This window comes from Microcebus murinus, chromosome 23, assembly GCF_040939455.1.
Source record: "Microcebus murinus isolate Inina chromosome 23, M.murinus_Inina_mat1.0, whole genome shotgun sequence".
Classification (NCBI taxonomy): domain Eukaryota; kingdom Metazoa; phylum Chordata; class Mammalia; order Primates; family Cheirogaleidae; genus Microcebus; species Microcebus murinus.
Window position 1 is genome coordinate 5,118,326 of NC_134126.1, and position 12,734 is coordinate 5,131,059.

A 12,734-nucleotide genomic window follows, 5' to 3' on the forward strand; every position below is an offset into this window, starting at 1 on the left:
GGTGGCTCACGCCTATAATCCTAGCACCCTGGGAGGCTGAGGCGGTTGGATTGTTTGAGCTCAGGAGTTCAACACCAGCCTGAGCAAGAGTGAAACCCTGTCTCTACTAAAAATAGAAAGAAATTAGCTGGACAACTAAAAACATATATATATATAAAATTAGCCGGGCATGGTGGCACATGCCTGCAGTCTCAGCTACTTGGGAGGCTGAGGCAGGAGGATGGCTTAAGGCCAGGAGTTTGCAGTTGCTGTGAGCTGGGCTGACACCATGGTTCTCTAGCCCAGACAGCAGAGCAAGTCCGTCTCAAAAAAAGAAAAAAAAAAAAATGCACTCCACTTTGGAGTGAGTCTGACCGTTTTAATTATACTTTCAAATCTATTTCAAGGACCAAAATTATTGTATTTCTTATGCACTCAGTGGTAGATCATTTGAAGAATCTCATCATGTGACATATGCTATCAAAAGACACACATCTGCCAGAATACTAATACTATAAAAGCCTAATATAAAAATTTCTTCTTTCCATACTATCAATTGAAAAAGTTCATTGACTATTTTGATTTGAAAGTACTTTAAAAAAATCTTAATGTATGAATATACTTATCAACGTGCCAGGCTACCTAGATTTTATAAAGAAAGCTATTTAAGTTAGAGGCATTTAAAACTGAACTCTGCATTTAAAAGAATCTGAAATCAGCAAGTATTGCAACTTACTCTGTTTCTCATTTTTCATCTGTCATAAGTTACTTAAAAGCAGTATGATTTTCTTTCTTAAAGAATTGTTACTCTTGGCCGGGCACAGTGGCTCACGCCTGTAATCCTAACACTCTGGGAGGCCAAGGTGGGCGGATTGCTCAAGGTCAGGAGTTCAAAACCAGCCTGAGCAAGACCTTATCTCTACTATAAAAAAATAGAAATTAATTGGCCAACTAATATATATAAAAAAAATTAGCCGGGCATGGTGGCACATGCCTGTAGCCCCAGCTACTCGGGAGGCTGAGGCAGTAGGAACACTTGAGCCCAGGAGTTTGAGGTTGCTGTGAGCTAGGCTGACGCCACAGCACTCACTCTAGCCTGGGCAACAAAGTGAGATTCTGTTTCAAAAAAAAAAAATTTGTCACTCTTACTTTATTGAGAAAAAAGCCAGAGCACTCACATTCTTCTTTTAGATATTATGTTACTAAATAAAAGTATTTTTCTAGTTACCACTAAAAATATTTAATAAGAAATTTTCAACAGGAGACCAGATTATAAAATAATTATCCTAATACTGAACTTAGGCCTTGAATTTTGTATAAGAGTTTGTTTTGTTCTTGATTGTTATCAGATAACAATCAGAGCCAGAATAAAACCCAAATTCATAATTCTGAATGTTTGTTAGGTCTGTCTCTCTGCTGTCCAAATGATAAGACTACTAAATTGGTCATCAGGAAACCTGGATTTATTTCCTGCTCTGCAACTAACTAGCAGAGTTAAAAGGTTCAGATAGTTTATGAGATTCTTTTATCTGTTGGTATTTTCACTCAAGAAAAAGAGTAGATCAAGCTAAATGTATTATATATCCTTTTTAGTTCTCAAATTGTAGAAAAATAATAAATTTCAAGTATTCTTTAGATTATGAAAATCACTCTTATGTACATTTTCATCAATACTACATAATCCATGAGAGGAACTAAGTAAAGCTTTTAATGGCTGATAATTGTTGAGGTTCAATTCGGTTTTGAACTTATCTTCAGGATGTGATTCAAGTTTGTAAAAAGCCAAAGGACACTGTATTTTTCACTTTGAATAATAAGGCGTAAAGCTGGTGTAGGGGAGGAGGCAGAGATCACCCCCAATCGTTCTTGTAGTTCTTTAAGTGTGCCCTTCAGCTGTATATAGAAACCAAACTGACAGCAGCAGATTAACAAGAGAAAAGTATATACATTAGTTTTACATGTGCATGGGGAACCTCACAAGACAATGAAGTACAAAGAAATGACCAAGCAAGATGCTTTTATACTTTTTAGACAAAGAGAAATAAATATAATAAGAAATGATAGGACATAAGGCAATAAAATTTTCTACCAGAGTCAAGAGGAGATATACAGGGGTAGTGCGGGAATGTAAACCAGGTATAAAACAAGGGTTATTTCATTAAGAATGTTTATTTAGGTCCACTGTGCCTTCAATTCCTGGTGATAAAGGCTATTTTCTCACCCCAGTATGGAAAGGGTACACCCCATCCTGAGTAATCCTTTTCACTGACTGCATATAGGAAAAAATAGGTCAGCTTACCCGCTTTCTTTTTAATTTCAAAATATTAAGGGGGTACAAATGATTTTGTTACATGGATAGTAACAAAATGCTTATAATGCTTAAGTCAGGGCTTTGAGTGTGCCCATCATCTCAACAGTGTTCATTGTACTTGATATGTTATTTTTAATCCCTCCCCTTCACCCCTACCCCCCACTTCTTGATTTCCTATGATCTTTACATTTCTTTGTGCCCATGTGTGCCCATCGATTAGCCCCCAATTGTTACAGAGTACATGTGATGTCTGTTTTTCCATTCCTGAGTTATTTCACTTAGAATAATGGTCTCCATTTCATCTAAGTTGCTGCAAAAGATATTTCATTCCCTTGTATGGCTGAGTAGTACTCCATGGGGTGTATATATATACACCACATTTTCTCAATCCACTCATGAATTGATGGGCACGTAGGTTAATTATACATCTTTGCAATTGCAAACTATGCTGCAATAAACATTTAAGTGCAGCAGGCGTCTTTTTGATAAAATGGCTTCTTTCCCTTTGGGAAAGATATCCAGTAGTGGGACTGCTGGTAAGTGTACACTTATTTCTTTGAGGAATCTCCATACTGTTTTCTATAGAGGCTGCACTAATCTGCAGTCCCAGCAACAGCATATAAGTGTTCCTTTCTCTCTGCATCCACACCAGCATCTATTGTATTTGACTTTTTAAAAATGGCCATTCTGACAGGGGTGATATCTCATTCTGGTTTTAATTTGCATTTCCTTGATGATCGGTGATGTTGAGCACTGCTTTCTGTGTTTGTTGGACATTTGTCTATCTTCTTTTGAAAAACTTCCATTCATATCTTTTGACCACTTTTTAATGGGCCTATTTTTTTTTCTTGCTAATTTGTTTGAGTTCTTTGTAAATTCTAAATACTAGCCCTTTATCAGATGTATCATTTGTGAATATTTTCTCCAATTCTGTAGGGTGTCTATTAACTCTACTGATTATTTTCTTAGCTGTGCAGAAGTATTTTAATTTAATCAAGACCTATTTATTTATTCTTGTTGTTTTATTTGCTTTTGGGGTCTTAGCCATAAATTCTTTGCCTGAGCCAAAGTCTAAGAGAGTATTTTCTACATTGTCTTCTAGAATATTTATGTTTTCATGCCTTACATTTAAGTCTCTTATATAAAATAATCACCATGGTCAAGTGGGATCCCATCCCTGGGATGCAAGGATTGGTTCAACATATGCAAATCAATTCATGCAATTCACCACATAAACAGAAGCAAAATCCAAAACCTATGATCATCTCAAAAGATGCAGAAAAACCATTCGATAAAATACAGCAACCTTTCATGATAAAAACCCTCAACAACCTAGGCTTGGAAGGAACATACCTCAAAATTATAAAAGCCACATATAATAAACCCATAACCAACATCATACTCAATGAGGAAGAGTGGAAAGCCTCCCCTCTAAGAGGTGAACAACCCAAAGGTGCCCACAGTCACCACTTCTATTCACAACAGTACTGGAAGTCCTAGCCAGAGTAATCAGGCAAGAGAAAGAAATAAAGGATATCCAAATCTGAAAAGAGGAAGACAAACTATTGCTTTTCACTGACGATATGATCTTATATCTAGAAAATCCCAAAGACTCCAACGAAAGACTCCTAGAATTTATAAATTCAGCAAAGTCTCAGGTTACAAAATTAATATATGCTAATAACAATCAAGCTAAGAGTCAAATCAAAGACTCAATACTATTCATAATAGTTATAAAGAAAACAAAATACTTTGGAATTTACTTAACCAAGGAAGTGAAAGATCTTTACAAGGATAATTATGGAACACTGAAGAAAGAAATCACAGATGACACAAACAAATGGAAAAACATCTTGTGGATTGGAAGAATCATCATTGTTAAAATGTCCATACTGCCCAAAGTGATGTACAGATTCAACCCAACCTCCACCAAAATACCAACATCATATTTCACAGATGTAGAAAAAATAATTCTATGCTTCATTTGGAACCAAAAAAGACCCTGAATAACCAAAGCAACCTTAAGCAAAAAAAAAAAATCTGGAGGCATCACATTATCTGACTTCAATTATATTATAAGGTTATAGTAACCAAAACAGCATGGTACTGATATAAAAGTAAAAATAGAGACATACACCAAAGGAACAGAATAGAGAACCCAGATATAAAACCATCTGCCTAAAACCAACTGATCTCCGACAAAGCAGACAACAACATACATTAGGGAAGCGAAGCACTATTCAACAAACGGTGCTGGGAAAACTGGATAGCCACATGCAGGAGAATGAAATGGAACTCCCCTATCTCTTGCCATATACAAAAATTAATTCAGCTCACCATTCTGAAACTAAAATTTCTCCAATGTTTTCAACTCGAAATAATCAATATACCTATCTGGCATATTTTGGGATGGTGTGTCCTTCACTCCTTCACTGGGTTTTATACTAAGTGCTGGAACAAATTTTATTTCTCATCAGCTACAATTAGTAAATCCTAACATATCAACACCATTATGATGTGACCTCCTAGAAGGTTGGGCTTGTGGTATATTTATCTACAGACTGGGTTGCTTTTTAGTTACTGCTATATAGATCTAGTTTGTTTAATGAACAAACTCAATATAAACAGCAATCTCCCCGAAATGAGTGTTATCACTAAAATCATCCGAATCTTTCTCACAGCTGAAGCATCAGCATGAATGATTAGAGAAAGATTAAAATTTATTTCTAATGTTGAATTTACCCCAAACTCAAACAATCTATTTATAGCCAAGTAGGCAAATATTTTATGAAACATTCCGTATTTTTAATTTTCCTCCGATACCACTCAAACACTTACAGAACAGGACTTAAGAAATTTGCTGCGTTGCCTTAATAGATTAATACATTTGGCAGATTAATAACTTACTATTAAGAGGTTAAATATACCTTATAAACTTCCAATTCCAATAATACAGTATACCAAAAGTATAAAATCCTCCAACTGTAAACACCTAGAAATGCTAAATACAATATAACATACACACGAAATGCATAGCTGATCTAAAACGGAAATAGTCAAGGTCTACAAACAAAGAAAAAAGTGATAATCAATCAAGCGCACTGGTGTTTCAGAGGAGGAAGGTATATGCATTCTCGAGAATTGGTTCTTTACTACCCACACAGGGAAAGGACACAAAGAAGCTAGAACTAGAACTCACAGAACAGTCACACAATCGATAAAAGGATAAACTAGGGGAAAAAACTGTTTCTAATCAAGTGACAGGGAAGCATATCCATCTTGATCTGGCTCTGGAGTAGGGCCAGAAAAAGGGTTTCTGATTAATTTGTCAGCCAAGGGCCAACTCCAATATCCTTCACTTCTGACATGAATTTAAATTTATACCGCCCTAGTGGACCAGAAATCCCCAAGTTGATATTTAACACAAAAATCAACTTAAGGCTTGGGATATTCTTGGAGCATGTGGCAAAAGCAATCACAAAATCACTCCAGAAGGTCATGCCTTCCATCCAAGATTTCTTCAAAAAAACCACATTAAGAGTAGTAAGCAACAGTCCAAACTCATAACATACATCAAGATTAAACAACCAGATACATGACACAACCGGACAATTTGAAAATTTCTATTTAATAACAAGTACCATAAGAAAGTATCAAAACAGTATTAAAATACTATAGCAGAATACAGTTAACTCCCTTCTCTCCAACTAGGGATCACAGCACCTCCCTTATCCCTCAAAACACTGTTATTAATATAATTTTGAGTTCTTCCATTTTCTTTCCCCTATTCAACGAAAAGCATTCTGGCAGAAGGAACTATCTAAAAACCCAGTATCAGCCACCAGTGTTTAACACATTACCACACTAGAAAAAAAATTTTTTCCTTGCAGCCATGGTGTTTTATTATAAAAATAGAATAAAAACTTCAAAAACAATACAATCCTTTCTAATATAATGAAACATTTGTTATTTTTTACTGTTTTCTGTGTGTGAATTATATAGTTCTCATGGTTCCCAAAGTGAAACACTTGTAAGGTACATATGCTTCACAAGGCCCCAGGCTCAAAATGAGCCTGAGTTAAATACAACTGACATGGCAGTTAACGTGCTAACTGAACGTGTAACGTATTTACCTATTTTAACAATCCATATGACTGAAAAAACTCTATTGAAAAAACTGCTTGCAATGTTGAGTCTAAAAAACTTGACGGCATTCTGAAAATCATTTAACCATGGCTCATTTAAAAATTTGCTAATGTATATATCACTGAAAATTATTTAAAATAATTTTAACATTTCTATTTTTCTTCTGTAAACAACCACCAATCCAAGAAGTAGTGTAGTTTTTTAATAGTCATAATCTTTAAAACTGTTACACCTACTCATATTCATTAATATAAGGAGAAATGCTGCTGGAAAACATATGTAAACCACTTAAATTTTAAGTCTGAAACTGGCTGGGTAGGGAAAAGATTATTTTTATACCCATCGCTGTGATACCTGTTTATTAGAACAATTGAGCACAAGTCCAACTGTATTCATTTTAAAAAGGAAATGGGGAAAGAAAAGAGACATTAAAAATTTCAAAAGGTTAAGCAATGGAAGTTTTAATGTAGAGTATAGGTTTCATTTTCACTTTTTTTAACTTTTACTTTTAACTAGGTTAAATAATTATGTCTCCACCTACTGACCTTCTCCTCCTTGGAAATACATCAAATATACAGAAAAAAACATGAATTTGTTTTATAAACTCCTCAAACTTTTCAGGAAAAAAGAAAAACAAAACAGTTCACATTAAAAGTTAATACAATGGTACCCTTTTCATTAAGATATTAGCCAGAAGTTTTTGTAATTTTCCCTATAGGATCTAGATATAAAATAAGGTACTCTGGGCCGGGCGCGGTGGCTCACGCCTGTAATCCTAGCACTTTGGGAGGCCGAGGCGGGCGGATTGCTCAAGGTCAGGAGTTCGTAACCAGCCTGAGTGAGACCCCGTCTCTACCAAAAATAGAAATAAATTAATTGACTAACTAAAAATATATATACAAAAAATTAGCCGGGCATGGTGGCGCATGCTTGTAGTCCCAGCTACTCGGGAGGCTGAGGCAGTAGGATCGCTGAGCCCCGGAGATTGAGGTTGCTGTGAGCCAGGTTGACGCCACGGCACTCACTCTAGCCTGGGCAACAAAGTGAGACTCTGTCTCAAAAAAAAAAAAAAAAAAAAAAAAAATAAGGTACTCTGTTTTGAAAAATTATACTTCAGACTATCTGTAAAGCCTATAGCATAGAAACTAAAATTTTGTTTTCTGTAAATGGGTAATACTTAGTTAACTACTCCTCCTCAATGATATCTCAAAGTCCTATGAAAATAGTTTAGTAAATCACTTACTTCAGGTCCTGCAGAAGGTCTTTTGCATTAAGCATGGTTATTAAAGACGTGGTAGCTGCAGGAATGATGATAATGGGTGTTCGTGATCCTGTAAAGACAAAATTTTACAGGTAGCAAATATATTATTATTACCGTGTTTCCCCGAAAATAAGACCTACCCATAAAGTAAGCCCTAGCAGGATTTCTAAGCATTTGCGCAATAGATGCCCTACCCCTAAAATAAGACCTAGTGATGGGCGTGGCTACGCAGCGCATCTGCACAACCCACGCATTTCCTCACGGAGCGGGAAAGAAGATGAGCAGCCCTTCTCATCTGCCCCATCGTGACAGCTACTATCCCAGAGGTGACCAGAGAGGTGCAGGCAGCCCCACCAACAAGGTCGGCTCCCCCTGTCAGGTCCCGGCCATCCTGTGCGTGCTGCAAGCTGAGGCGTTGAGGGGAAAGTCTCCTCAGTGAAGTGAGGAGCGAGATGCTGCTTCAGGTATTGTGTGTCCCCAGGGGGAAGGAGGAAACCTGTGGCTGCCATATTACTATGATGATGTTCCAGAAGACGACAACTTAACTATATTTGAAAAATAACACATCCTCTGAAAATAAGCCCTAGGGTGTCTTCTTGAGTAAAACTAAATATAAGACACTGTCTCATTTTCGGGGAAACGCGTTATTATTTTATTAAAAGGAATTACACTTACTTTCCCTACTAAAAGTTAAAAGTTTACAAATTGTAACTTTTAATTCTTTTGAGCTAAAAACTATTTTAAGCCACAGTGATATTTGAAAACATTTAATAATCAGTGTGGTTTGAACAGTGACTAATCAGAATGGATACCATGCACAAACATTCAATATAGCTATAAAAACATAACAACAGCGCTGGTTTTGCAATCTAGTTCATCCATATTTACTTTTTAAAGAAAGTTTAAAATCACATGCACAACCTCACCTTTCTTCTGATTTGGGGGAGGTCTTGCTTGAGAAACTATAAAGAGGGGGAAAAAATAATAATTGAATGTTAAAAACCACATTCTTATTTTCACACTTACAAATAAGGCCAAAAATTACTTGTATTCACATATGACTAGTTGTAAAATAGATAAACATAACTGTAATCTTCTCAAATTTCTCTGCTTCATAAAAATATCAAAATGTATAATTATTCAACAACCTGTAATCACAATGAAAGTGGATATACAGCATTCCTCCCCCTTATTTCAGTTTCATTTCTGCAGTTTCAGTTACCTGCAGTCCTCTGTGGTAATATTACATGGAAAAGTCCAGACACAAACAATTCATAAGATTTAAACTGAATGCCTTTCTGAGCAGCGTGATGAAATGTTACCCTGGGATGTGAATTTTCCCTTTGTCCAGCTTACTGCGGGGCTCTATGCCACCTGTCCTTTGGTCACTTAGTAGTTATCTTGGTTATTCAGAACCACTGTCCCAGTTTTGCAGTGCCTGTGTTCAAGTAGCTCTTATTTTACTTAAGAATGGCCCCAAAGTGCAAGAGTAATGACGATGGCAATTCAGATATGCCACAAAGTGCTTCCTTTAAATGAAAATGTGAAAGTTCTCGCATTCATAAGGAAAGAAAAAAAAATCACATGCTGAGGTGGCTAAGATCTAGGATAAGAATGAATCTTCTATACATAAACTTGTGAAAAAGAAAAATTCATGCTAATTTTGCTGTTGCACCTCAAACTGTAAAAGTTATGGCCACAGTGCATGATAAGTGCTTAGCTGAGATGGAAAACACGTTAAATTTGTAGGTGGAAGGTATGTACAGAAACGTGTTCCTACTGACTTAAATCAGTGTTTGGTACTATCTCCAGTTTCAGGGATCTTGGAATCTATCCCCTACAGATAACGGTAGACTACTGTACCGTTGCCAGGCACTACATTGCCAGGCACTGAGTATCTATGTTCATGGACATTCAAGTCTAACTAAAAAAAAAAACACAAATAATTTCATAATAAACTTATTACCACTGTAATAAAGGTAAAAACAGAGTACTACAAAAGCAAACATAGTGCGGGGGGAATGTGTTTAACCATTTTGGAGGAAAGAGAAAGGAGTTAATGGAAACTAAGACCTAGAATAAGTACTTCTTATATTTTTCTCTTTTAAAAATTGTTTTTTGTATTTTATTAGGAGAGAAAGAGTGCATTAAAGATAATGAGTCAGGTATATATTATCTGGAAATCACCATATCATTTATTGTGATGTTATAAAAATGCAAATATTGGGCCAGGAACAGTGGCTCATGCCTATAATCCTAGCATTTTAGGAAGCCGAGGTGGGAGGATCCCTTGAAACCAGTTTGAGACCAGCCTGAACAACATAGCAAGCCCCTGTCCCTGCAAAAAAATTAAAAAAAAAAAAATTAGCAGGGTGTGGTGGTATGTGCCAGTTGTCCCAGCTACTCAGGAGGCTGAAGCAGGAAGATATTGGGCGTAAGCCCAAGAATTTAAGGTTGCAGTGAGCTATGACGACACCACTGCACTCCAATCCAGGCAACAGGGCCAGGTGTGGTGGCTCACGCCTATATTCCTAGCACTCTGGGAGGCCGAGGCAAAAGCTCAGGAGTTCAAGACCATCCTGGGTAACAGTGAAATCTGATCTCTACTAAAAATAAAAAAAATTAGACAGGTGAGGTGGCATGCACCTGTAGTCCTTGCTACTCAGGAAGCGGAAGCAGGAGGATCACTTGAGCCCAGGAGTTTGAAGTTGCTGTGAGCTAGGCTGACACCACAGCACAACACACAACAGAGCGAGATTCTGCCTCAAAAAAGAAAGAAAAAACAACAACAACAACAAAAAAAAAACAACCCAAGCAACAGAGAAAGACCCCATCTCAAAAAAAATTTTTTTAAACCCATAAATATATGGGTTTAAACCCATAATATATGTTATTATCTGTATATACAATGAACTTTATAATGCATAGAGATATTTATTGGTATGAGGGTAATCCAAGAAAAATATATTTTAAATTTCAGCATAAAAAATGCTACATATTCAATTATCATTATTTATCCATACAGTAAAAATTTATTGATGGCCTTCAATGTGCCACATGCTATGCTGGAGTTTTGTTTTTTAAAATCACACACACACACAAAAATTAGGAGATTTAAACTGCTAATCCAACATCATTCTGAAAAACATATACCACGTTTAAAGGGCCTCACACGGGCACACACATTTTTGGAATATGTTCCATTTAAAAGGTAACAAAATGCTACATTTTAACTAATGCTTTGAAATCCTCTATAGTGCTATTTATTTCATTGTGATAAAATATTATAGCATTCAGTAGTGTGATCTTTCCAGCAACATAAATACAAGCCCACAATTATATGTATCTGTTACAGTTTTCTCATCTTCCTTCTTGCTGAAAAAATACTAAACTTTCTCAAATCATTTTGAAAAATAGGGTTCATAGATAAATGAGATTAGCTAGATAGTGTCATCTATAACAATATAGTCGCAGTAAATATTTGGCATTTGTTGGCAAGATCAAGGGATGACAAGATGGATAGATAAATGGATAAACAGGAGACAGGAGCTGCTATGAAAATGACTAATGGGAACAACAGAAAAGAAAAAAAGAAAGGAAAGAAAACAGAAATTTGTGACTCAAATAACCATTGATTTGGTAAGGAAACCTACAAATGGGATCAGGAATTCACACAAACATTTACTAAATTCAAGGCTGAGAAGACCCAATATAAGCAAAAGGCAAAATATAAAAGCTTTTATTTAAAAATAAAATTTAGAAGTTTACAGATAACTGCAAAGGAATATAAACAGATTCCCTAGTATCTAGGGACCAAGGCTGAGACACTGTGGCAAACATGAGAATGACAAGCTTGATTTTAATGAGGGTCAAGGTTACCGGGTGGGTAGCATAACACAAGGAATTTGCATGACACAGTGATCAACAGCAAGGGTCTGTACTCCTGATTTTTAGTTCATATCCCTATTTTGCCACTTCCTAGGCAAGTTAATTAACTTTGCTCCGCCTCAGTTTCCTCAACTGTAAAAGAGAGAGAATAGTTTCTATACCTTGATATTGTTGTGAAGATTTTTAAAACAATAATGAACGTTAAGTCTTGGCTGGTATTTACCATTTACTGAGCCCTGCAGCTACAGCTGATGCTACCTGCTGCCGCTTCTACTACCACCACCACTACTTAAGCAAATGCACTGTTCATTTGCAAGCTAAGAATAAGCCATAAGAAAAATTATTATTATTGCTTTGTTTGATTTCAAATATAGTTATAAAGAAATATTTATTCAGAGCTTATATGTACAAGGCACTCTGCTAGGTTATTATTAAATGGCAAATAAAACAGAAGCAATCCCTGCCCTCAAAGAGCTTTCAGTAGAGTAGGGGAGCTACACCATAAACAAAAACACAAACACATAAATAAATCTATCTGAACACATATTAAGAAACAAAATGAGTATATACTGGCAGAAAAGTGTCCTTTAGATAGAACACTTAGAAAAAGCCTAAAAAAAGTGACATTTAAGATGAAATTTGAAGGATGAAAAGAAGCCAACTTGCAAAGAACAAGTGGGCGAACAGTCCAGATAAGAGGTGGGAATGTGGCAAATGCCAATGGCAGGAAGAAACTACTATGTTTTGTGGAATTGAAACAAGGCAAATGTGTAAGCCATAGGGAAGAAGAAAGGAAGAATGGCAAAAGATGAGGTTAAAAATATATGCAGAGATCAATTCAAGTGGGGCCTTTTATGCAATGTTAAGTTTGTATTTAAGTGCCATCTGAAAGTCCTATAACTTTTAAGCCAGAAAGTAACATGATTTGATTTTCATGGCATACCTTCTGTAAGGGAAAAACGATGAATTTAGACAAGGGATCAAAAGGAGTGTAAGAGTGAAAGCAGAAAGCACAGTTAGGACTATTACAGTAGTGCTATTCAAATTGTGTGTGGTTAAGAATGAGTTTTTGTTTTCATTTTAAATTCCAATCCAAAGCAGTAGCAATGAACTTCTAGAAAAATGATCATGTTACTTAGATGCCGTGAC

At 36.0% G+C, this 12,734-nt stretch overlaps 1 protein-coding gene across 2 annotated transcripts in view; it reads right to left on the minus strand.

The window, feature by feature from the left end:
- CDC73 (cell division cycle 73) overlaps nucleotides 1–12,734 on the minus strand; it is a 135,229-nt gene that overhangs the window by 24,736 nt on the left and 97,759 nt on the right. For both annotated transcript variants that reach the window (XM_012772412.3, XM_012772413.3), the window contains exons 12-13: nucleotides 8,624–8,659; nucleotides 7,680–7,767 (exon numbers count right to left, since the gene is read on the minus strand). In XM_012772412.3, coding sequence (XP_012627866.1) covers nucleotides 7,680–7,767; nucleotides 8,624–8,659 — 124 coding nt within the window. The remainder of the gene's footprint in view (nucleotides 1–7,679; nucleotides 7,768–8,623; nucleotides 8,660–12,734) is intronic.